The sequence below is a fragment of the Vidua chalybeata genome, chromosome 9 (assembly GCF_026979565.1).
Source record: "Vidua chalybeata isolate OUT-0048 chromosome 9, bVidCha1 merged haplotype, whole genome shotgun sequence".
Classification (NCBI taxonomy): Eukaryota; Metazoa; Chordata; class Aves; order Passeriformes; family Viduidae; genus Vidua; species Vidua chalybeata.
In genome coordinates this window covers 14132740-14158771 of record NC_071538.1, presented here as the reverse complement: position 1 = coordinate 14158771, position 26032 = coordinate 14132740, and the positions used below count along the sequence as shown (strand labels likewise).

General features: G+C 49.1%; 1 protein-coding gene across 1 annotated transcript in view; it reads right to left on the bottom strand.

Moving 5' to 3' along the window:
• Positions 1-18461, bottom strand: part of ZSWIM5 (zinc finger SWIM-type containing 5) — a 97484-nt gene extending 79023 nt beyond the window's left edge. The window contains exon 1 of the mRNA XM_053950510.1: positions 17765-18461. Within this exon, the coding sequence (XP_053806485.1) occupies positions 17765-18446 (682 nt within the window). The 5' untranslated portion in view covers positions 18447-18461. The remainder of the gene's footprint in view (positions 1-17764) is intronic.
• Between the last annotated feature and the right edge of the window lie 7571 nt (positions 18462-26032).

Below are 26032 nucleotides of genomic sequence, written 5' to 3'. Positions count from 1 at the left end.
ACTGTCTAGACAAACCATTAAAAACAGGATGCAATGATCATCAGAAATGCAATGTCAAGTTTGTGCCCAGAGATACTGTGGGAGCCACAGGGAGAGAAGAAAGGCCAAACTTGTCCCATTCCCGTAGGTTTGCCAGAGTTGGCTCAGTTGTCACTTTTTCATTTAAGCAAAACTTTACCAGAGATCATCAGAAAAACATATTTAACTGCAATTTTAAATAAATAAGCTAACATCAACAAGCCTGAAGAGCAGCAGGATCTTTTGAAGGATTCCCAGTGCAGTCACAAACCCATCTAAAACTGGCTCCTCTGTACTACTGGATGCCCATACCTTGCTACCAGCACCAAAAATTCTCACCAAACCACATCAGCATCCTCAGGACACCAGGAGAGCACCCTGTGCCACGAGTCCCAGCACGTACAGGAGGATTTGGCTGTGAGCACTCACCCTCACCAGCCTCCCCCAGGCTCCCATGCTCACCACCAAACCCACAGCCTCCGCAGCCACGGAGAGCTTCTTGCTAACATCGTGCATCGGAACGGCTGCTTCCTGTTCCTTGCCACTCCTTGGCAGGGAACTCTTCCAAACTCCAAGAACATGAGCTGTAATCTCTGCAGAAAGGGACGTGCATATAAAAATCACCACTCTGTCAAAACAGAAAAATAATGCAGGAGCTGATCTGTGCACATTAATCCGCTGCAGTCATGAGGAGACAATTTCCCTGGAGAAAGTCATACATTAAAAGAAAAAAGGAGAAAAAAAAAAGGGAAGAAAAAAAGATTAATGTGACTTTGAAATATCACAAGCACCATTTATCTTCCTCCTACCACCACAGGTTTCTTGTCTATTTTTCTCTCTTTTTTTTTTTTTTAATACAAAGAGCCTTGAAGTTCTCTGTGAATGCAGCCTTTCTGTCTCCAATGTGCAAACATAGGTGCATTACAGTATAGCAAAAATATAAATATAGTGCCACCTGTTCTGTCAGTATACAATGTTAACATTTTTAATTAACTTAATTTTAAAAAAACACTATTGCTTTTCAGTGGCATAACCTCCTAATTACACTCAGAGTAGATTCATGCTCAGACCTCCTACTTATGCTTGCAACTCAGTCACATACAAAGTTCAGCTTTTGGTACTTCTTTGTCAGCATGGAAGCTGAATGCAAAACACTGCTCCCCAATATACATTTAGGCACAGATAGAAAGCTCAGGCTGTGTCATGGACATGATCAAAAATTCAAGAACGCATTCCTTTTCTAGGGCAGGACTAAAGGATTTTTCCAGCTAAAAAAAATAAAAATAAATAAGGTTCAATCCATGTAACACAAAGATGACAGACATGCTTAAAACCGAGGTGAATTGCATGAACTCAGCCTTTGGCAATCCTGAAGCAAATGAGCTCACCATACCATTTAGATTCTCATTTTCCCTTTACACATATCCCATAGATCATAAATACACATTAATAACTGTAACAGTCAAAGTTTACATTCGGCTGTAACATTTAGGATCAATACTCTTCAAATGACCTTTAGTAGTAATGAGCTGCCATAACACTGTCTTGAGGACATTAAATTTTTATTAGAAATACTTTACTACAAAGGTTCAAATCTCTCTATGCACTTGTGCACCCATACAAATATTCTCCTGTTATATTTTTCCTTGACAAAAATAAAAAGCAGGTCTTCGAAGGTTTTTGAAAAAACATGCAGTGTGGAGGCTTTAAATATTTCACGTTGTCAGATGTGGGGGCTTCTTTCTTTGTTGCTTTTTAATCAGAACCCATGAGCCAAGGGTTGGAAAACCAACCACTTTTCAAAGTGATAAATAGGAATTGTTCCCACGTGGCTCAAATGGGACAGGGCTGAGCTCCTGATTACCATAAGCCCTCAATTCGATGGGGGTGGAGGAGGTGAGAGAAGCTGGTGCTCCACCCGTGGAGGGATGACCCAGAGCAGACCTAGGTCTGGCCCTACAGATCACCCCCAGGTCCCCAAGGAAGCCATCCATGGGCTCAGCTCTGCTCCTGCCCCTGGCTCGTGGGGGTCTCCATGGGGACCTGTCATCAGAACAGATCCATCTCATCCAGCCCTGGCCAACTGAAAAGCAAAAAACTGAAAGGTGAGGGAAAGCAGCTAGTCAAGATCCAGCCTCTCTATTATTTCTTTTTAAAAACAAGTCTAGTTCAAAGTCAGATCATGTCCACATTTCACTGCCTATTTTAAAAATTACAAATAATTCACAGGTTGGGGGGCTTGTAGCAATTTATTTCTTCACCTGCAGGTCCTGGACTCAAACTAGAGAGAAATCTGATTTTAGCAGAACAATGAAACCAAGTGGATGGAGGTGAAGTCAAACAAAGGAGACTCAGGGGAAAAAGAAGAAAAATATTTCCCTGCATTGTTATTAGATGTCACCTCTAAGAGTTGCAAATTAAACACATTCAAGGCAGCACCATATACTGCAGTTAATGTCCTTTGAAGAACCTGCCTTGGCTCAGCAAATCAGCAGGATGCTGCAAAGAGCTCAGACCTGGCAGGGAGGGCAGCACGAGCACATTCCCACATTTCATTGTAAATTCCTCAGGTGTCTTGACTTTTAAGAAATATTTCAATCTTGCCTCTCTTGTTCACACTGATCTTAGTCTCTAAAAAACAATTTTATGATTTCCATACTGCTTTCTAGACAGTAGTGATCACACTGGAGCGGGGCACCCCTATAAAACCACCAGAAAAAAGCAGAAAAGCTGACCAATATTTGCACTCCCTAGACCCTTGATTTTTAGGAAGACACTCTGAAACCACCGTATGTATGTTTCCATGCCTTTGGAGAGCATCCTTCTTTCCGGGGGAGGTACCAGGAGAGCCAGCAGCAAGCCTGCAGCACGCACCCTGCCCACAGCACTCTCCTCCCCTGCCTCAGCAGAAGGCAAATCACATCCCCCACCCTCCCAAACCCCTTATCTGGGTCATGGCAGTGGCAGCCCCTCACCACAACCCCCATTTCTCCCTCAGCTCCTCCAGCGGCTCATTAGGGTGGAGAAAGGCTCCAGTGCATCATCTCTGCGGGCTTGTGGAGGGGCTGATCCGCGACGGGTAATTCCCACTGCTTAATGACCTGAGACCGGCCAAGGCAGAGGTAAATGGGAAAGGGAATCTTCTCATTTGTTACCCATCCCCACATCCCGATAAAAAGAATGATTACACTTTTAAGTTTGAACAATTCCCTGCAGTTGTAGCCATGTCATATCTAGATTGTCTAATTTACATGCATATTCATAATCCCTGTGTATTTAATTAAATTCTTCAATCCCTGGAGTGTCTTTCCTAAACAATAGTAATTTATCTTGCACAGATAAGGGTGCCCTCGATTTATTCCACTCTGTAGCTAACAGCATTTCCTTCTGATCAAGACTAGGAAGCAAACTTAAACAGAAGAAATCTTTAAATATATTTAAATTGCAAGATTAGGCTGCTTCTCTTTCTTTCTCTCTCACCCCAAGTTACCCTTTTAAAGAATAAACATTTTCTCCTGAGCTCCAAGGAAAATCTTTCACCCAACCTCCTGACAGCAGCTACATGTTCCAAAATACAGTAATGCTGCCCAAAACCCATGAGGCAAAGAGATCTCACAGACTTGGTGTCAGGAGCTACTGAGCAGCAGCTCTTCAATCCAAAGCGGTCCACGGGACATCCTCTGGATGCATCTTCCATAGCAGGCTACAAATTCCACTGCAACTCACAGCAAACAAGCCACAGGTTAAAAAGCTGCAACCAGTAGGCTGAAGAGCTCTGCTTCTTTCCAGCCAATATCCCTACACTAGGGGCTATTCCTCAGAGGATAACCTTGGGCATCTCAGAGAGGGCCAGTCACACACAGCAGCCAGCCTGAGATGAGGCAGCTCTTCAGAGAGCTGCAGCTGCCTCCAGACCGCTAACCCTATTGAAATACTAGCACAGGGAATTTAGCTTGTCCTACAATTAGAGAAGTGCTAAAATATTTAGCAAAGTCAAACCATCTAGAAGATTGCAATAAGAAAGGAAAAGAACAGAGATTGGTGCTGCTGCACGTTTTTTTACTACATATTCCTCACACCCTGTTAAATTCACAGCTCTTAATACCTTTGCTTCCTCTCCCAAACCTCAGCCTGCAGATCCAGGATGTCATTGAAGTGGGGTGAAGAAGTGCTGGTCTCTCCAAAAGCCTCTTTAGCCCCACCAGTGCTGCATCACTGCTGCCTCCCAGAGCAGTGCCAGCAGTCCCTGCCAGGGAGGGCCATCCTGACCCCCACAGCAGGGATGCTATGCCCTAAGGAGACTCAGGGATAATCCCAGTGCTTCAGGAGATGTGGGGCCAGGGCTCCTGTCACAAACCATCTCCTTCTGCATCCACATTGCAGCCGAGGGCCAGGGCAGCCCTTTGGCTGGAGAGACTGCTCTCACCAGGGAAGCATCCCTCTGCTCCAGCCTTGCTTCTTAATCTCCTCCCCAAGCATCTGCTGCTGACCACTGCCAGACACAGGGGAACCCAGCCATTCCCTTCCCAACCAAGCCCTCGAAGCCTTTAGAGATGATGTTACTATTTATGAAAATAGGGTCAGGATCCTGCTGTCACAGCTCCTTCCTGAGCTGCAGCGTCACCTGTGCTGTTGAGGCAGCTCTAGGAAAGCCCTCAGGAATGTGACCACTGGGACTCAATGACAGACAGGCTCCAAGTCCCAGCCACTAACACAGCTCTGGAGTAAAATCAATCCCCCACCTGTGTGTCCCTGTGCCCACCTCCCTGGGCAGCCTCATCTTCCAGTTTCACACACACTGCAGCCACCAGGTCATCCTCTGGGCCACCTCCAGAGCCACCACACCCCTATTTCACTGTGCCACCACACCACAGCCACGGCTGAACAACCGCAGTCCCGCACAGCCATGTCTGGCTGACACCACAGCCCCCACCTTTCCAGTGAGGTGCTTCTCCCCTCACTGAACAACAGAAGAAGCGATGGACGAGGAGGGCAGTGGTCTCCTTCAGCACTGGAACTGGACCTGGCACTGTCCTGAAGGGGAAGGGGCTCGTGCAGTCAAGCTGCCCTGCCAGCACTCGGCTCCCAGCAGAGCCCATGGGACAGCAAGGTGCGCTCCCCACCCCCAATGCAGAGCCTGCCCACAAGACATCCTGCCATTGCCAAATCCTCCTCCCCAGGAATTCATAACTGGATTCAGACATTCCCAGCCTGTTACTTATTTCAATACTTTCAGCTCTCTGGAGTAAAGGGACATCCTGTCTTAAACCTGCTGAGCCTCACGCCAAAACGACATCTGCTTGGAAGGCAGCCCCTCTGGCTGACCCAGCCCTGGAGGGGTGCCTTCCCATCTCAGCAAGATCCCAAACATACCCTTGCACCCAACAAAGCACAGCCAGCTCACAGCAGAGCCAGGAGCACAAAAAGTTGCTTAGGCAAACCACAGCTCCCATTCCCACTTCAGAAGCATTGCAAGATTTTTAGGCCTTGGAAACATTTACTTCCTACTCAGGGCATTTTTAGGTTAATGGTTCATCAAACCTCAGTCCAGGAAACTTGGTGTGGCCTACCTCTATGTGGGTGTGGGAATGGGTGGGGGAAAAAAACCTCTTGGGCATCAGGCCTTCCTACAGTGTTTGCACCACAGGCTCTGGGCTCAGCTGGGAACCACCAGAAACAAGCCAAAAACCAGGCAGGCAAGGGAAAACATCACAGTGCCCTGTGCCTCCTTCAGATACAGGGAATGCATTGTTCATCAGTCCCCATTAAGTCATCCTTCCACATGCCTCTTTTCTATAGGGAAAGTTGAGAAGCTGAGCCATGACTAGAAACAACTAAGCATTCATCTTTATCTTGTCTAGTTTTACTAAGTTTTTATGATTTTTCAGAGCCTAAGTCACAGCAAATTTTTATCATAACACAGACAGAAAGGTAACAGAGCAAAATTTCATCATTCTGCACCCTTTCCCAGCAAGTACAGCACCAGTTGTAAAACACCTCCAGTTCCCTTTTGCCTCTGAGATACCCCACAGGGAAGGCAGCCCACTGTGAGCTACTGGCAAAAAAAACTTCCAGCTTAAGCAAAGCACAGCACATGGGAACCTTTCAAACCATGTCACTGCAATGAATTTTAGAGATAATGGATGCTTGAGTTGCATGAGAACTGTGACTCAAAGTGGACAGTGATGCAGATGAAGATACTTGCTCTTTCCATATGCCCCCAACAACATGGTCAGGATGAAATCAGCAGCCTCATAAACCACTGAACATACTCAATCTCAAAAAAGCTGGCTGCTATCAAGCACTCCTGGGGAGGGTTAGCAAAAGAACCTGAATGTTATGTAGTGGGATGGGTCCCTTGAAGCTAAAGCAGACTGAGTCAAGAGAAGGAGGAGATGAAGAGAGCTCTACAAAGGGCTCCATGTCATCCAGGGGTTCAGGGAAAGAACAGGGTTAAGCTCCACTCTGCCCCATTTCAGAGGGCATAGCTTAAAGTACTTTAAAAACCCAACTGCTCATTCTTGGTCATCCTCACAAGCACTTGCTTTGTGCCTGCTGCTGGTGAGTAATATTTTCCACAGAGGCAGCAAGTGAGCAGAAGCAGCACACTAGAAGCCAACCAAGTTCACCATCATGAACTTTATCACACACTGGCTGCAGTTCTTCTCCACCAAAACTTGCCAAAGCTTTTGAGGTCTAACCTCATCAGGAGCCAAAGGGAGAGAAGAGCACACTCCATTGTCCCGCTCATTACCTTTCCTAGAAGATATATGCTTAAAACAGGCACTTCTTCCCTCATCCATTTTCCAGTCTCCAGGAGTCATCTCCTAATGCAACAGGAGGCCAATCAAGGTGAAGCAACATGGCAGAAGCTACAAAAGGAGGTGACAGGGACAGCACAGGGACTGGAGCTTTTGAGTGCACTAAAAGCATCTGTCAGTGATGCCAGCTAACCTCAAAGACAACCTAGTGAGACCCTCAGCTTCTCAGTCCAAGTCTTTAAGAGAGCTCAGCTGACCTCAGCAACTTCCCAACACACCATTACAAGATTTCCAAGTAGAATTTACAGCCTGATTTTTCTACTTTCAGGCCAGATGCTTCTTGTTTTAGCAAGTACCTCAAATATGGCAAGTCCACATCTTACAGATCAAATAAGGCAGGCTTGGAAAAGGGGAGACTGAATACAGAAAAGATACTTTCCAACAGGAAAAAAAAAAAAAACAAACTAACTTTTGCCTCAAACATACCAGACACAAGGGACAAATTAAAAAGGGAAACCATAAAATGCTTGCCCAGCTCCTTTTTTTAATCCTTACATCTGCTTCTTTACAGCAAAGTTCCATCTACTGTGTATAATTAGATATATGTTCCATGATTGTGTTCTATACAGATTTGAGACTTATCTCTACATTTTTTAACCCCAAAGAAGTTTAATTGGACCAAAAGCTGCAGTTAGAGCATTGCCTCACTCAAAGTTCAAAGAGGTGCTGCAATGTCAATGGATGAAAGTTTCAGCCCATGGTCTGCAGACTTGTACAAGGCAAAAGGAATGCACCAGCTTATTGCTGCCCACCTTAAGCTCCAGGAACATTTAAAGGCTACACACCATCCCCTGACTACTCTCCAGATCCCACATTCAGGTTCATGCTACACCACACCGAACTCAGGGCAAAGTGCAGTAGGTTCCCCAGAACAGCCCCGTGCTCATCCTGGCCCAGCTGCAAGCCACAAACCAACCTTTTTTGTTGTTTGCTAGGAAAAGATGAAGCTTGGTTGGGTTTTCTTCATCAGTTAAAGGGTTATTTCCTTGGAGTTGGGAAACCAGACAGAGAAATAGAATGCCACCAATTCCAGTGTCAAAAATCCAACAGGCCAAAGTATCCAACTGGTACTGACCTTAAGAAACTCCAAGAGCAGCAGGTCCAGGAGATGAACATGACCCAGATACCCAAGAGCAAGACAATGCCAAAGTGGGAGAATGGGATAGGGAGACCAGGCAATGGGGATGCTCTCAATTTGCAATCATTGCCCCTTCCTAATTGCTTTGGCATAAAGGAGATCTCAATCTCATGCCCCCCACTTTGTAATTAAGCACATAAAATGTGCACAAGGATGGAAGGAAACTGTCTCCACTTATAAGGGAAGGACTAACCACCCCATGCTTTACTGGGGCAGGGAAAAGAGCATTGCTACTGCAAAACACCCAAAAGTACAACCCATTCTGCTTACGACCAATGCTGTGGGCACTCCTGGGAGAAGCTGATCTGCCAGCATCTCCACCAACCATGAGGAAAATCAAGGAGATAAGCAATGCTAGACATCCACCAGCCGAGCTAAGAGGATGAAGCATTTCTCTGGAAACAATCGGGTTCTCTAATAACAAGGCTGCAGCAGCGGCGTGAAAGGGAGGGAGGAGGAGCAGGCGGGGAGAAAGGGACTAGCTGGATATTTATCCCATCCTCATCTTTGTGTTATCAGTACCCCGGTATCAGCATTGTTCAAAATGGCTGCTTAGATGGTTGCCAGCAGCAACAACAGAATCGGTCCATCTGCTGGCATTCTCCTTAATCTATCTCAAACACTCGTCTTCTTTTTAAATGCACACAGGGGAAAGAAGGGGGAAAAAAAAGTCTGCCTTGTACAAAGAAACAGAATCCTCCTATAACAGAGCCTTTTAACTAGATTTTATGCCACCCCTGTTTCCAGGACACACAGACAAAAGTTAATTTTCCGATAAAAGAACCAGTGTAAGGTGCTTTTTTGTTATGAGATCAGAAAGCAAATGGAATTTGAATTGTCTGCAGTGGCATGTATCTGACAAAGATTAATTTAAACAGATATTGTCTCTGAAACCAAAGTCCATTGAGCGGCTTCACAGCCTATCAACCATGCGAAAGCAGCTCCTTAGCAGCACTGCTGACTCCACCACTTTCTTTAAAAATGGCTTAACCTATTTCTTGTAAGATAAAAGGTCATATATAGTTCTATTTTACAAACCAATAATAGCCAAAGCCACACCAAGCGAGGACAATTGGGAGAAAATAATAACGGGGGGGGATTTCCTCCCCCTTCACAGACAGATGCTTGACACTTGCTGGGCATTTTTCAAAGCACGCCGGTAGTGAGCGGCTGCAGCACCGCCGCAGAAATGTTTCTACAGCCTCAGAACAGAATAAAAACCACGGGGCCTCTGCAGGTCGCCGGTGCAGGATGCAGGAGCCCACCCCGGGGTGGAGATGCTGCAGCAGGACAGCCCACCACCAACGGCATGGGATGCTTCTTTCGCTGGGATACAAAGCCACAAGGCTGCAGGGACAGGCACAGGGGCTCCAGCTCCCTTGGCCACGGGGCCAAGCAGGCAGGGGCAAGCAGGAGGAAAGACCTGCTGCTCCCTGGGTGCTCACTCAGCCCCCAACCTCTCTCTGAACACTGGGGTATTATTTCTCCTTTTAATCACAAGAAACAGATCTGTGCATGCCATCAGCGGGCTGTGCGGATGGAGACAGCTGCTCAGACTTCAATGGGACACACACACAGAGGGGGGAAAAAGCTGCAGAAATCCAAATCCTACAATTTCTTCCCTTTTTATCTCCAGTTTATACGGAGTACCGCAGGGAAAACGCTACCAGACAGTTTCAGAGCATTTGATATAGCAACGATCCAGCTTTGGGAAAAGAACGAAGGAGAAGCAAAATAAAAGATGACAGCCAAAAGCACTTTTAATATAGTTTTAGTACTTTCAAGAGAAAGCTTCTGTACACAGAGCAGCCAATGAACTGTTACCAAAATAAACACAATTGGCTTTAAAAAAAAATTAGAAATGTCTTTCTGATGATAATAAAGAAAATCAAAAGAGATGAGAATTAGTGAGTGAGACAGAAAATGCATTTATTTTTCATCCCCCAGACACACTTCTTTTAATTTGGCATCCAAAACCACTGTAGTTCATTAATGGAAATTTTATTTATCTCAGGAACCATTTGCTGCTTTGCCACTTCTTTGACAGGGCACTCATCTTCATCAAGGCAACCACACAAGGCGCAGCACAAAACATCTCCTGCCACCCCAGCCTTTAAACACCACACAACACCAGTAACAAGGAATGCCTGTGACTTGTGTCCCAAAGCAGTCACCCACATGCTGGTATCAGTCAAAAGACAGAGGCCAGGGCTACTGGTCAGCATCCAGAATGGGGGAACAGCCTGCCTGGACCTTGCCAAGGTCCCAGACACCAAGCCTCTGGCGTTCCCACGGGGAATCCCCCCCACTCCAGCAGCTGCGGGGACACGGGCACCGTCTCCAGGTGCAAGGACAGCAGCCAGGCAGATACCACGCTGCATCCTGCTGAGCAAAGCTCAATAATGATTAGTGGCCCCGGTCAAACGAGCTGGGTGGCGAAGGTGCAGGCAGCTCATTATGGGCATCAGCAAGGGGGACACAGACCCCCCCTGCCCCATTTTAACCCGGGGCGACAGCAGCAGGACATTTGCAGACAACAAGCTGGACCAATATATCTGCATGCAACCCTTCCAAGCTGGCATCCCAGCAGATCTGCTTTCTAAGCACATTCATGTCTTTGTTTTTAATGAGAAAAAAAAAAAAAAAAAAAAAAAAAAGAAAAATCCCTGGCAACACGCACCTACAATGCAACACGTAAAAGCCCAGGGTTTTATTAATTTGCGCATTACTTTAAATGCACCATTTTACAAGGACTAACCTCAATCCTGCACAAAATCCTAAGCCGTAAGCTTGAGACAAAAAAGCAAATGCTCTTAAAACGCAGCACTAGAAAATCCATTTTGAGAGAAACGTGGTGGTGGTGTTGTGCACAGGTGAATCCTCAGCATTTCATAAAACACACCCACCATGCCAACCAAGTGGAATCTATTCATATTTAAACATCAGGATTAAAAGAAAAAAACCTTTGAAAAATTGCATTTTATTTCTGGGACATTTTATTTTAAAACCATGATGATGCTTTTCTACTCACATTCCCCAAGAAGGGGTTGTGAAGGACCTGTGTCTCTCTGAGATGTTATCAGGACCTTTCCCAACTCCTGTTGTAATAACACAAAAGAACTTGGGGGTCAAGCCCATACATCAAACCCTTGTGAATACAGGTGAAAAATGAAATGGGCTCATTTTTTTCTCTCATGAGCGTGGAGGACAGCATCTCCAGGACCTTGGCAGCTCTGTGGGCAGACAGGGAGAGCTCCCCACTGCCATCCCACATCCTGGCTCCAGATGCTAGATTTGTCCTATTGCACTTATTAGCACAGCCAAGGTTTGGTGTCTTTGACTTTTTGTTTTCATCGGAAAACAGATCAATTTCTATTGATGCTGATGCCAGAAAAAGCGAAGGCTCAGCAGAGGTAGGAACCAGTTACCCAGAGAAGTCACTTTCCTCCCCTCCTTTCATCCCCAGAAGACCAGGACTATGACAATGCCATGACACAACGTGTTCAAGACACCATCAAACATACAGCAGAACACACCACAAGTTCATTTTAACACCCTTAAGATATTCCACACCTCCACCTACTTGCAAAATAAAGTCACTGGCACCAGCCACAGATGGAGAGATTGATAGAGAAGCAGGTTCAACCACCACCTGACTCCTGCTGAGCAAAGCCAGGAGGCCATCCCAGTACCCACCTATTCAGGTATCTTCCACTGCCCTACCAGCAGAAACAAACCCTGAAAAGCAAAGGATCCCTCCCCACCACCTCACCCAGGATGCTACACGAGTTTGGTTCCTCAGAGAGTGGCCAGAAGAACAAAGTCAAAGCCTCACACGCCTGGGAGAAACAGCTTAACGCCCCAGCAACCCCCACAACCGCCCAGCTCCAGAAGAAAATTCACTCACTTCACACACAAAGTTGCACCATGCAGCAACAAGCCTCGGCCTCACACTGAAAATCCCCAAGCCTGCCCACCTTGAGAGGGTGAAGAGATGCTGCTGCTCCCCCAAAAAACCATGCCCAGCTCCTCACCCACATGAGTTACTCCAGCCTCAAGAGCAGCAGGGGAAAACCAACATCACTACCAAACACAAAGCTGTCCATGTCACCTAAATGCAAAACCCCTGAAAAATAAATGCAGGCACATGGTTGGCCATGCTATTCATCTGAGCTAACCCCAAAGGGGAGCAGGTCTCCCACTGGGAAAGGGGAACAGGACATAACCCCAGAACCACCAAGGACTCCATCTCCCCCGTGGACCAGGTCCTCCTCCAGGGCGATGTTCCAGTATATGCCAAGGAAATACATAAGCCCACAAACTCTTCCATCCTAATACTACCAAGATTATTTTTTTAAAACTTTTTTTCTTTACAAAGAAAATTAAAAGCTGACACACCACCAGACAATTCACAACTGAATGTGACTTTACAGTGCTATCAGATAGACAAGCTCATTTAAGTTTTCCAAAAGCCCTATCTGAGGTTTGGGGGACTAATCATAAAACATCTAACATCAAAGCGAGCGTCAAATAACAGCAAAGCACATTCCCTCACACAAAGCTTCAAAAACAAAGCAAGCAGGCACATGTGGTTTATGTTATTGCAGTTTTAGCACAGTTAAATATTTCCTAAAATATTCTCCCTAGATGTGAGCAAAATTAAAATCTGCTGTGAATGACACGCAACTTGGAAGCTGAAGACTAAGCTTTATAAAGCACAGGTGAGCTGAGAACAAACTCCTATTGCCAGCTCAAGCCAGAAACTAGGACTCATACACTGAAACATGTTTCAAACCTATTTATTCTTAAAGCCAACACTAAATATTTTATTTCTTGTGCTTTATTTTTCAGGGCTCTGGCCTCGAAGTTAATATCATTTAATTAACCACCTAGTTCAAAAGACATCCCAGCCTCAGAGGATCTGTTTATACTCTTTGAAAAAGATGCAAAAAACAATAAATAAATCTGCTTAAAATAAGAGGTTAAAATTCCAGCTGTCATTCCAGCTCTCCCTGCACTACCAGCAAGAAATTCTGGTGGTTTTCATCATCTTCTTTTTCAGTTCCTATTATAGAGTCCAGAACAGGCTCAAGAAATATCTCACCTATGAGGGAGCAGCAATAAACAGATCATAAGCTCTAATGCTTAATACTACTTTGTTTTAACTGTATGTTCAGAAAAAGATAATTAGAAACCTAAAGAGTTTAATGTATATTTAAAATGTACAAGAGTTTCCATCATGATAGGGCTAATGAACCTCTGCCAGTTCCTTTTATGTGGTTTAAAGTATTTTAATACATAGGGTAGGATCAAGTAATCTACCCATAAAGAAAAACAAAGTAAAAATTAATTAGCAAATTGGATACATGTTGCACAACAAGCATCCCACACAAAAATGAAAAGGATATAGAAAAATTTAACTCCCTTAGCAGCACTCAGACACCCAGGACACCAGGATTTAACCTGAAAAAAACTTTCACATACCATGGCATTCCTTCCAAACCTGCTCCTGCCGGATACAGCTTTAAACCCAGACCCAGGAGGAGACCAATCTTTACACAAAACAAAGGCAACCACAATTCGCCCTAGAGAGCCCCATCAAAGTGTTTTCCCCAAAATAAACAGCTCTATAAAGCAACACACCACTGGATATAAATTTATACTCTGCTCCATACCACGTCACAGGGGCAGGAAACCAAACGCTCGCCTAAAAGTGAGCATTTTTAGGGGAGAAGAAAAAAAGAAGCTTAAAACCTAAAAATAGTTTGGAAAAAAAACCTAGAAGTGGTTTCAACCACACTGGAACTCATTGGTATTTTTACCTCTGAAGCTACATTTCAATAGGCATCACTACAAACATAAACCAACACAAGCTGAAAACTGAAGTGCAATGAAAAGCTTCCAAATCTGAACTCCTCCAATTAAAATGCATTTACAGATATCATTTACAGGTATCAGGTCTTGCTTAACCTCTGCCCAGTCAGAAGGCTGTTGAAGCAAGGTTAAAAAATGCCCAGCACCTACATGTCCAGCATAGACACCAGACTAGGAAACATGGGATGGTACTCATAACTGACCTGCAAAGCATCGGATAAAATATCCAGAATTAATTGCAGGTTTGAAAGAAACAGGCTCCCTCCAAGTGTTTACAAAGCCAGAGCATTTTAAAGCCCTGCTTCATTGTTATTCTAACAGCAAAAGTAAATTCTGCCTATGTACTTATGGCTGGACCGCATACCTTCCCATCGGGGCACAAAGGCTTATCTGTGGGTAAGGAGCACATACTGTGTAGGTTCCTAAGCGGCTGGTTACAATCCAAAGAACAACACAAAGCTCGATGCTTCCTCTCGTAAGTCATTGTAAAACCAATGAAAAAGCAGAATTCTCCCCTAAAACTACCCAGGACACTTGCCCACCCATCAGCACCCAAGACCACTCGAGGGCAAACCATATTATACCACACTGCGGAGCACAGGCAAGAAACATGAATTTGTTCTGCCAGATCACAGCTTGCTGTCAAAATCCACCAAAGGTCTTTTCTCTCTCCAAAAACCCAAGAGATAATAGCGTAAAAACTTTTGTTCATAAATATTTATGCAAGTGAACTTGTTAAAAATTAACCGCTGTCGTTAAAGGTTTTGTATCCTTTAGGATTCCCAGCATGCAGTGCAGTTGCATGCTTTATATTAAGCCTGGCATTTCTGCATTCCTTTCCTGCATGCTTTTGTCATTTGTCTAAAAATTAAAAGAAAAAAAACCCACACACCACACACACACAAAGACGGGATCTGTACACATAATAATAAAGCAGTTTTTAAGAAGACAAAGATGCCTGTGTTCAACATCCAAGATCTTTCTTTGAGCAGGGAAAAAAAAAAAAATCAATTTAATGACTCCAGTGAGATCAGGGTTTAAGCCTCGTTTAAGTTTTACTAAGCATGAAGAAATTAGTGGTTGATAATGTGGCATATATGTTTTTTCAGACCTGCCAGCTTTATAAGCACGAAGGAGCCAGAGCTTGAAGCACTTTGTGCCCATAAGCACAACCTTTGCCCCTCCACACCATCCTCCATTGCCAGAAGGTCATTCCTCCTGGATTTTGTCTGTCAATTTTTCAAAAGGATTTTTCCAACCACACAGAGAAGGAATTTCACATCTGTACTGTCCCTATTTTTTTTCCACAGGTCTGAGTCAGAAACACAACTGTATAAACATCTGATTTTTATTAACAGCAAATCTCAACTGTGCAAACCTCAGGTCATGGCACTGGGAGCCGGTGGTGTCCGTTAAAGGGATCCTTAGAGGGGAACAGTAGTTTTGATTTAGTGCTGGAGAGCATCAAGGAAGCCAGGGCTGGAGTTTTATTTTTTCCCAAGACATAATGGTTCCCAAGTTCCTATCTTAATTGCAAACATACACAGCCACAAAGTGTTTGTGTCTCTGGTGGCTGGAGCTCTTCCACCTCACCTTCCAGAGGCATCCACAGGATGGATGTGGAAAGTTGGCGGAGGACATCTCAGCCTTGCCTCCAGTCTATAAACACACAGCCCTTCACAGCCTTTTGTTTGATGTAAATTTTCCTCCTCCAGCTCAGGGCTGCAAGGCAGTGCTGTGACGTGGCTGCTCCTGGGACAAAAACAGAGGTGTCTGACCCCACGTCACCCACCCACTGCCATGTGAAGAGAAGCCACACTACAGCCAAGACCCAAACCTTCCCACTGCCAGCTCCAAAGGCAAATTCCCATGGCGAGCATCCTGCACGCCCCTTTCGGGCTGTGAAAACAGGAGATAAATCACCCACCAACTCTGCAGCGAGCGCTTCCAGAACGTGCTGCTTCATCTAAAAAGCTGACGGCTCGGAGGACAATGAGCGCAAGCTCTGGTTTCAAAGCTTAGACTCGTCAGGAGGGACATGAAACACCAGAGCCAGGACCATCCTCTCTGTTCTCTGGCTCGCCAAGAGCAGCAACAGAAAATGCAGGGAGACAGGGCAGATGGAATGATGGATACCAGCACTGGCAGTCACTTTGGGATGGGACTGCTCTGCTTCGTGTCCTGCATGCACCTGACCCCAGTGCTCACCTACATCCTTCACAGACCTGGATAAAGGCTCAAAGCTATGTTCCAAAGACAAATAAATTTAAAAACTGATTTTAGAAGAAAATTCCTTTGTACTGAACCAGTCCTAGGTTTAGGCAACCGTCACTTCTGTCTCCCACTCCCACACCAGCTCACTGCATCCACACCTTGGTGGGCATGTCATTAAAACATCACCCTCAGCAAGCTATTATCTTCCCTCCCCCCTAATTTTAAAGTTCCTGAAGAGCTACTCCTCTCCTTCTAAAAAAATAATTTGGTTTTGAGTCTCACAGTATTTTAAACAGAATAATTAATCATCTTAACGCAGCCCTTACAAAATATTAATTCACGCCAAAAAAAAAAGGCTGTAATCATATCCTCAGAGAAAAACCTTTTGTGCTTCAGGAATTTTCACTGCATGTCCTCAGAGGTGGGAGGAGAATTCTTCTGCTGCCTCCTATTCTCACATCTCAAATGGAAAATGTTTTGATAATGCTCTTCTGAATGTAAACTGTACCAAATGGGATTTTTATTATTTTTTTAAGCAGCTTTTTTTTCCCCAAAAGGAAGAACGGCTCTTTAAATAAACAGAGCGAACTAGCCGTTCCTTACAACAAAAACCACCCTCCCTTCACTCATTCACGCCATACCCTGGCACAAAACGAATTTACATTTCGCATTTGCAAAACAAATTCACGCCTAATGTCATTTTAATGGGAACGCGCATTTCAATCCCTTCCAATAACAACGAGGAGCGGCTTATTCTATGTAAAACACCCCAATTTGTTTCTCTTTAAATATATGCGGATTTCAGCTGGAGACAGGGGCTAGAAGGATAGGGGAAGAGGAACATTTCCTCTCCGGCAATCCCCCTCCGCCAGCGCACACAAAAGCCACCTGCCCATGGAGAGAAAACACGATGCCATTATTCCCATCGTCATTCCCACGGCCCCTTCGACACCGAACGAGCGTGAGAAGGCCGTGCGCATCCGTCCCGGACACGCGCATCACGCCAGGTCACCGGTGGTACCCGCGGGTCCACCCAACTTGTCACCCCCCACCGCTCCCTTCGTTCCCCCCGAGCCAGCCCCGCTGGACGTGCCCGTGCAGGGACTGCGAAGAGGAAAGCGGGGGCTGATGCCACCCCTAGAGATGCTCCAAGCAGGGAAAGCCCCTGATGGAGAGGACAAAGAGGAACGCTCGGAGCTGTTGGAGAGATGCATTATGTTTATAAGCCCATCTCCCGGTGGAAAGGACAGGACCCCCGTGGGAGCGCGGGTGGGGGTGCTCAGACGTGAGAGGGACAGCGGCTCAGGGGTCGGGGAGGGCGGCAGGGCTGTGTGCCCTCCACACAACCCCCCGACGGGCACTTGTGGGGGGGGGGGGGAGTGGGGGAGGAAAAGACGGGGTGGTTTTTATTTTCCCCCTCGGACTGGACGGACGGTGTCCAAGCTGCAGGCAGCTACCAGTGACCCCCGGGCAGACGCACCCCCCGAGGCGGGAGGAGGTCACCCTCGCCCTCCCACCCCCTCAAACCCCAAGCCGGCATCTTCCCGAAGGAGAGCACGGCAATCCCTGCCCCCGGGGCAGGATTTTCCTGTCAAACCACAACCGCGCCAGACAAAAGGCTTAAGTGCAGGAGGGGATGGGGAGGAGGGGACGGGGACGGACACAGACGAGCCCCCGGGGGCCCCGTCCCGGCACTCACCGACTTGCAGCACGTTGTCCACCGCGCCGGTCTCCAGCAGGCGGATGCCGCGGCGGAAGGGCAGCCCCTCGCCCTGCGGCGCGGCGGGGGCGGCGGGCGGCGGGGGGCCGGCGGCGGGGCTCTCCTCGCCGGCCGGGGCGGGGGCGGCGGCGACCGAGGGTCCCCCCGCGGCGGCGCTGGCGGGGGAGGCGGCGGCAGCGGCGCGGCCGGGCTGGAAGCTGGAGTACATGCAGATCTGCCGCTCGCTGCGGGGGAAGCTCCAGTAGACGATGCGGCGTTGGACGGGCTCGGGGATGCGCTGGAAGCGGCCCTCCACCCGCTCGAAGGCCCAGCTCCCCGCCACCCGCTTGGCCGCCGCGTCCAGCAGCGACTCGGGCTGCAGCAGGCAGCCGGTCCCGCCGCCCCCGCCGCCGCCGCCCCCCGGCCCCGCCGCCGCCGCCGCCGGCCCCGCCGCCCCCGCCGGCCCCGCCGCCGCCGCGGGGCAGCAGCCGGGCAGCGCCGGAGCGGCCCCGCTGGCCCCCGCGCCCGGCCCCGCCGAGCCGGCCCCCGCGGCTCCGGGACGGGGGTGCACGGCCCCGGTGCCCCCCGCCGGGCAGGCCCGGGAGCACAAGCGCTTGGGGCCCGGGGCGCCGGCGGGCAGCGGCGGGCGGAGCAGCTCCTCTCCCTCTCCTCCCTCCGCCATGGCTGCGACCGACTGAGCCGGGCGAGGGGAGGAGAGACGCCGAGGAGGAGGAGGAGGAGAGGGCGGGGACCGGGGGGGTGGTCCCGCCGGCCGGGAGCCGGCCCCGCCGGGGCGGGACGCTCCGCAGCCCCCCGCCCGCCCCCGCCGGCCGTCGGGGCACCGCCGCCTGTGGCACCTGCCCGGCTGCTGCCGCGCTGAGGGCATGGCCCTGGGCACCGCCCGGTGTCCTCCTGGCCGTGTCCCCAGGCGGGAGGGGGACACGCAATGGACGCCGTGTCCCCCGTGCTCGGAGAGGAAGGACCCGCGGCTGCGGGTGCCCACGGCGCTGGTGGGTGAGGGGCCGGCGAAGCCATCCGAGCGCCAGGAGCCTGCGCTGGGCCAGCGGGACAAAGGGGCACGGCGGCGCTGGAGGGGGCAGCGCTCCCCGGGGGCGTCGGCGGGATCGGCACTGCTCCTGCTGCGTGCCCGGCGGTGCCGCTTCAGGCGCCCAGTCTGACCCACAAATCAACACCCAGCCTCACCCGCAATTCACCCACGGCTTTACATCGAGTAGCAGAGCAGACAGCAGTGCCCTGCCCTTCCATGGGCATCAGGGTTTGCTTTTTCTATTAAAGCCCTGTAGTGAAGGGCTCGTCCCACACATCATAGCAGGGTCCTCGGGCACAGGAATCGCCAGGTCCTTTAGTAAACACGGCCTTTGGGAGAGGAGATAAAAAACAGATACTGCTGGCTTCCAGGAGCTCTCTTGTGCTCTCAGGTGGGATTACATTAAAGGAACATATTAATATATTCAGCACATACTGCCTGAGTTGGCATCCCAAAATCCAGGGAGCTGACTCCTCACCAGCCTCTGCTTTCAGCCGAGGGTGATGGCAGCACCCCTGGGACCAGCACAGCGTGGGGCTGATTGGGGGAGGGCTGCAGCAACTGAAGTCCACTTCTTTGGGCCTCTACACCCTGCCATCGCTTTGCTGCTGTGTCCAGCAGGACACAATTCCAAGACTTTCCCCAGAAATACATTCTTGGTTTTGTGTCCTGTCTAAATTTAAGTGACAAACCTCTGAGGAAGGGCAGAGCTCACAGGTCTCCGAGTTCAGTTTTCTTGCTATTATTCTCAGTGCTTTGAGAATCCAAGACCAATTCCTTCCTATCTGCAGTTCAGTCACATCTAAACCATTACCGGTTACTCCCTTGTTGCAGAGATCTCCTATTTATTCTTACTGACAGAGCAAGAGTACGTTTCCTGGAATAACAGGGCGATGCAATTAGGGAACAGGAAATAATTATGTGCCTTTGCTCTGCCACAAGATCCCTCCAAGCCCAAGGTCTCCTCCACAGGACACGGAGGGAAGGAATCAGGTCTCAGGCAGGTGGTGAGAGCAGGCAGAGCTACTGCAATGAGAGATCTCCATTTTAGAGAGTAAGCCACAAGCTAATCGATGAAGGTCAGGAAGAGGTTTTCCTTGAAGGCTGAGGTGTTCCTTGCTGCTGCTGGTCTTGTTCAAAGTAATGAGTGCTGGCAGTGGCAAGGACTGGCCTGGGGTAGCAGCTGCACACAGATTTGTTTACACACAGATTTTCCCCAGGAATCACATCCCCATTTCTTTAACCCTGAAGGCCATTTTGCTCTCTTTAAGAGTTTGTTGCAACAGGAAGCACTTGCCCCAGGAGCGTGGCATTTTGTCCATCACCTCTGCTCACTGTTCTGCTGACAGGTCCTGGGGCGACAAAGAAGGGCTTTGTCCACCTCTGCCCCTCCCTGGCTGCAGAGAGGGACCTCACAGGGCCATCCCAAAGCACCCTCCTGGCAGAGAACAGTCCAGCAATCTCAAGCTTTTCCGATGATGAAAGCTGTGGGCTCTGGTGCTACAGAATTTCTGCTGGCACCTGTGTGTCCCTGCAGCTGCCAGGGCTGCTCAGGCAGAGGGTGAGACTTCATGAGAGCTGGGACACAGCACCCCAGCTTGTCTGGTCCCTCTGTCACCAGTCGCTGCAGAGCTCACCTAGTGACAACCTTGAGTGTCCTTACTTACGTCGTCCCCAGACAGTGCCAATAAAGAGGAGTTTAGACTTCAGACAAAGCAGGGATGTTATTCATTACCAATAAGCTGACTTTTCATTGCATAAAACATATAATCCAGACTCAAATCAAAGCAAGGTTGGTGCAGTGGCTGGCCAGCCTGTCTCTGGGGGGTTAGCATGTTATTTCAAAGAAAAACCAATCTATTTTTCCTCTCTCTCTTCATTCTGAACATTTGTTGCTCCCCATTCCTCCCAATATTTCCCTGTGCCTTTCATCACTGCCTTGATTTTGCAAGGGGGAGAACTCTCCTCCTCCCAGGGAACGTGGACAGACCTCTTCTCCCTGGGGAAGGATGTAAAATGTCAGCCTCCAGCCCAGCCCCTAATGCTGCTCATTCAGAGCCTGGAACCAGGTACATCAATAATTCACTGCACGCTTTCCTGAGCCCAGCCATTTGCTGAGCCACTGGCAGCCCTGGTTCCCCTCCTGTTTTCAGGATTGTTTGGTTAGGGTCTGCCTGTGCTGCAGCCCACAAACTCCAGCCCTTCTGGCCTCATCACTGGTGTTATCCACCAAGTGCTGATTTCTCCTGCTGGTTCCAGGAAGTATTTTATTTTGAATCCCTGGCTAGAAAATTGATGGACAAAAGGGGCTGGAGCCCCAGAGGCTCTAGACCACAGTCAGGCAGTAATGCAATGCAATATCCTCAGAAATTCTTTGGGTGCCAGCTCAATCAGAAATCCAGCTTTAAGTTGCAGGTGCTGCGGAGTAAGAAAACTGCTTTCATCTCCCTAGAAATTAAATTCAAGGACTGTAAAAAGGAGAAAGGACAAGGGTGCTGATGAGATGCCTCTGTGAGCTTCCTGGCAGCTGTGCTTTGTTTTATGGCAGTCAAGGTAAGTGATGGCTGGTGCCACATCTCAGCCCAAGGGGATGTCACCTCCTTGGCTGCTCCCACCTGCACACCTTCATGTAGCTGCTCTCCTCTCTCCCCACCATGCCCAAACTCCATCCTCAGCAGAAAGGCTGCCTTTCTCTGGGTATCCTGCCCTCTCTTGGATGCTCCCATGCTGCTTTGACATTGCTTTGACTCCCAGCAGTCAGTGTTGTGCCCTCACTAACATGAGTGACACTGCCTGAGCCTTTAGAGATGACAGCAGAGCTTTGCAAGGCCCGGGGAGCACCAGGGAAGTCCTGTGGTAACACATGAAGGTACACAAGGGCAGAAGAAGCTTTAAGGCAAATTAATGATGGGAAAGGAACAGGATAGTAGAGTGCAGGCAGACACCAAGCTCCTGCTCCAGCCATCCAGAGGATTTGCTGCTCCGAAGCAGCCAAAGACAGGCTTATCAGCAGCCAAGCTCCCTGCTACAGCCTCCATTGCACAGCACTCCGTGGAAGTGTGGCTGTTTCTGCCTTTCCTATGTTGCTGATGCTGCTCAAGCAGAGGCAGAAGGGAAAGGGCACAGGGAGTAACTGCAGCTCCCCTGCCTTCATGCATTTGGGAGCAGAGGAATCTATTGGCCAGGACAGTTATTCCTTAGCACCCCCATAGATCCAATGTCCAGGAAGAGGCAGAGAGCATTGTCTTATGAAATATTTGGCCTTGCAAGCAAGAGGAGGGACACCTTGATTTGGTTGCCCATGGAGTTTAGCACCATTTTTAGATTTTCCAGTGCCTAGTAAGGTCTCCAACAAAGCACAGACTGGAGTTGGAGTTTTTGCTGTCAAACTGTTCAAATCCCCTGTGGATTCTCCACTGATTCATTAGCGCTGAGTTATTGCTGTGCTCCTCTTCCAGCAGGGACTTTAATAAAGTGGCTTTTTGCTAGCCAGCCAGTTATTTTATGAAACTTTCCAGAACTGACAAGCTCAAAGACCTCCTTCAGGTGTGACTGCAATTGTCTGTGTACTCAAAAGAGAAATGCAAGGACTGAAAGTACCATCTCTCCTCTCCAAGCACAGGCTGAATTCCAAGATTAGGTGTGGGATGGCTGTTCTCACCCTCATGTTGATCCAGGAACAGCTCTACTTGCCTGTGTATCCCTGTGGTTGCTCAGGCTGGGATGATGCAGACCCAGACACCCCCTTGTACCCAGGCAGAGACTTCTGTCTGTCAGAACCTGTTGTTCCCTCTTTCTCCCACACATGACACTACATCTCTGGCTTTGCCAGGTCTGCCTTCCCCCAGCCCCTGGAAGATCAGCAACGTGCTGAGCCTCTGTCTTGCCACGGAGATTTCAGCACCCTTCCAGCAAATGCATTTGCTGTGCAGACAGCAATTAAGAACAGAGCAGCTGCTGGGCGAAGACCCTTGGCTTCCAGGAGGAGCAGCCACCTCTCCAGCACAAGTCTAAAAGTGCAGAGTGCTCCAGAAAGTTACTCAGTCCCACTGGAGAGATGTCCATCCCAGCCAGGCTGGCTGTCTCAGGGCTGAGCTCAGCAGAAAACAGCCCTCTTGGGCCACCGCCTCCCCCTTTCAGCCACTGAAGTTCCTTCCCCTTAATTAGGGATACTAAAATAAATGGGGGATCATTTTTTCAGGCTACAAGAGTATGAATAAATGATGGCAAAGCAAGGGGTAAACAATGCTTCTGTTAACCTTTAGTATGGGGTCTGCCCTGGCTTTGGAACACGAGTGGATCACAGGGTCCAGCTGGGATGGGAAGTTGGAGTCAGGCATTTTGGCAGCTCTACCAAGCTGTGGTTCCTCAGCTGCACTGAGGGCCATCACTTTCACATCTGCCATCATCCCAGGCCGCCCTCAGCAGCAGGATTTGGGAACCCAGCATCACAGCTAACCTGTTTCCAGGAGAGATGTGTGGAGAGACACATGGCAAATCACCCCTCACATGGCAGAAAAGGATTATCTTGCTGTCTGCTTTCCTGGCAGGAGGGCAGGAGGGAGTCTGAATCTTAGCAAAGCTCCTACAAACACAAGGACCAGGGCAAGATCCAGTCTCAGCCCTGGGCACCTGCCTGCAAATCCACGCATGAGCTGGCCTGGTGAGACGTGTCTCTCCCAGAGTGTGGGTTGGGCTTTTTCTGCTCACACTGGGCTCTTTCAACCCCCTGATCTAAGCTGTAAATAACAGAACCAGACTGTGCTGGGCAGACAAAGAGAGGAGGTGAAGCCATAGAAAGCTATGCAGGGGCAAGAGCCTTGATATCTCATGGGGCTGGGGCTCCAGCTCTGCCTCCCCCAAATCACTCTGGACCCATCAGGAGGGAGGGAGGGAGATACTGCGATGCACCTCTTGTAGGTCATCAAATGGCCATGGAGTGGCTTGAAGGCCTTTGGAGGAAGGAGAGAGGTTATAGGAGGAAACAACGGGAGAGGCAAACCTGTTGTATGCAGCTTTGCTCAGAAGTCAGAGGCACCTCCACCCTCTGTCCCTGGGTACTGCTTTGGGATGACTCTGCTCTCCCTCTGCCAGCAGACAGAAGATGGGGCATGCCAAGCAGCTGGGCTTTGAAAACACAGGGATTGGACTCTGTCCTGCTGGGGGCCTCCTGCCCAGCCTGGTCCCATGGTTGATGCTGAAGAGGGAGATGGGAATGAACATGGCCAAAATCTGACTCAGTTCTGCAGCCCCTGCATCACTCCCATCAACCCCCCTGCACTGGTGGCCAGGCAGGGACCACAAGTCCCTGCTGCTGGCTCATCCCTGCTGCTGTTTCTCTGCTCTGTCCCATCTCCTTGGGCAACACTACCCCAAAATTAATCTGGGCCTCTTCACCAGGGTCATCAGCAAGCTGGCCAAAGCCACAGATGACCTCTCCAGGTCTCATTCCCCAGCTCCTAAGCCACAATGGAGATAGATGGCTGCCACCCCCAGGCAGCAGTAGCCACCCTGACCCCAGAAAAGCCAGAGGGGCCTGGCTGGGCTGGACTTGGGGGACAAAAATGCAGCCGCCTGCATTTATTTTGCCTAACAACAGTGATCCCTCTGTATATTTTCATTCTGTTTTCCTAGGCTCAGCTGCCTCCTCAATGAAATGTTTCCAAAGCAGCCTGGCTTGGCAGCACGCCAGCCCCGGCTGCCAGATGAATGGGTGGAGGAGGAGGGACCCATTCCTCTTCTTGACACAGCATCGCTGCACAAGAGGCCTCTGTTGACATTAGGACTGGCTGTTCCTCCTTTCCCCAGAGGATCTGCCCGGCCCTCGGCAGGAGCAGCACACAGGGCCAAAGATTCATGTGACATGAAACTGACATCTGTCCTCCTCCAGGGTGGTGGCACAGCCACAGATACCAGGGTACCAAGGAACAGCACTGCTAGAACCCAAAGTCAGCCCTTGTTTCTGGCCCTTGACCCCCCAGCTGAGCCAGCCCCCCAACAGGTGAGGATTCCTTGGAGCTCTCTGACTCTACTTACACCACCACTCTCCAAGACATTGGTGATGTAGAGAGCCTGTTTCCTCCCCCAAAACACCTCTCCACCCCACCCAGAGCAAAGCTCTCCTTCAGCATCACAGGAATACAGTCACTGACACAGGATTTGCAGAGCTCCAGGTTTCTGGCATCTTTCAAGGCTGAATCCTGCCATAGCCAAGCGTGGCACCCCAAACCCTTCAGGTCTTTGGACAATAATATATGGAACAGGATCAGTTTCACTCTAAAGCCTTGCCCCTACTCAGTCATGTAGGACTTCATCCAAACAATGTGACAGCTCTTTCCCACACCTCAGTGTCTCTACCCAAAGCAAAATGCCCACCCAAGCTTTCAGGGCCAGAAATTTGTCTACTGGGAGGTAACCAAATGGTAGCTGTTGCAGTGGACTACACAGCCAGCAGCAGATGGGATCCCTCTCTCTGCCATGGCTAATTGCAGCACTGGTCATCAGTGAGGGAATGCAAATCCATGTATGCCCACTCATCACCTGTCACCTCCTCAGCTGGGACACCTTTAGGAGTTGCACAAGGAAAGGATGTGGAATTTAATACAAGTGCTGGTAATGCATCAGAAGGTAAAAGAAAGAGATTAAAGTAATCAGCATCTTTCCAATCTGCACCTCTTTCCCTGATTGGCTCCTCTGGCATCTTCTGCTGGTGGCCAGCACCCAGCTGAGGCAAGCCAAGGACCAGAGGCTGGATAAGAGCAGCACCCAGCAGCATGCCACAGGAACACAGTCTGCTCCTACCAGCTGTGGCAGGGAGACTGCTCTGCCTGGATCTGGTGGAAAAGAGGCCAGCCATGCATCGATAAGATGAATTAGTTGTCTCAGCAGCACCAGCAAAATGAGCGAGAGGAGCCGAGCCCGTGAGGCCCGGCCTGCTTTGTTTCAATTACAGCAGCTGCCAGAAGAAAAAGATAACCTCAATATTGATGGCAGGAGCAGCAGACAGAGGTGCCCTTGCAGGCTACTGGGAGCAGGTAGAGGAGGAGGGGGAGGAGAGATGGAGGAGAGGGAGCAGGGTCTCAGCTAGCACCCCACGGGAGAGCCTGGCTGGTAAGAAAGACACATCTGATCCCATTGCTGTCATCCCTGTGAGGAAGAGCTTCTTTTCACCCTGGTTCTTGTCCCAGTCACTGTGCACAAGATCCTCCAGCAGAGACAGG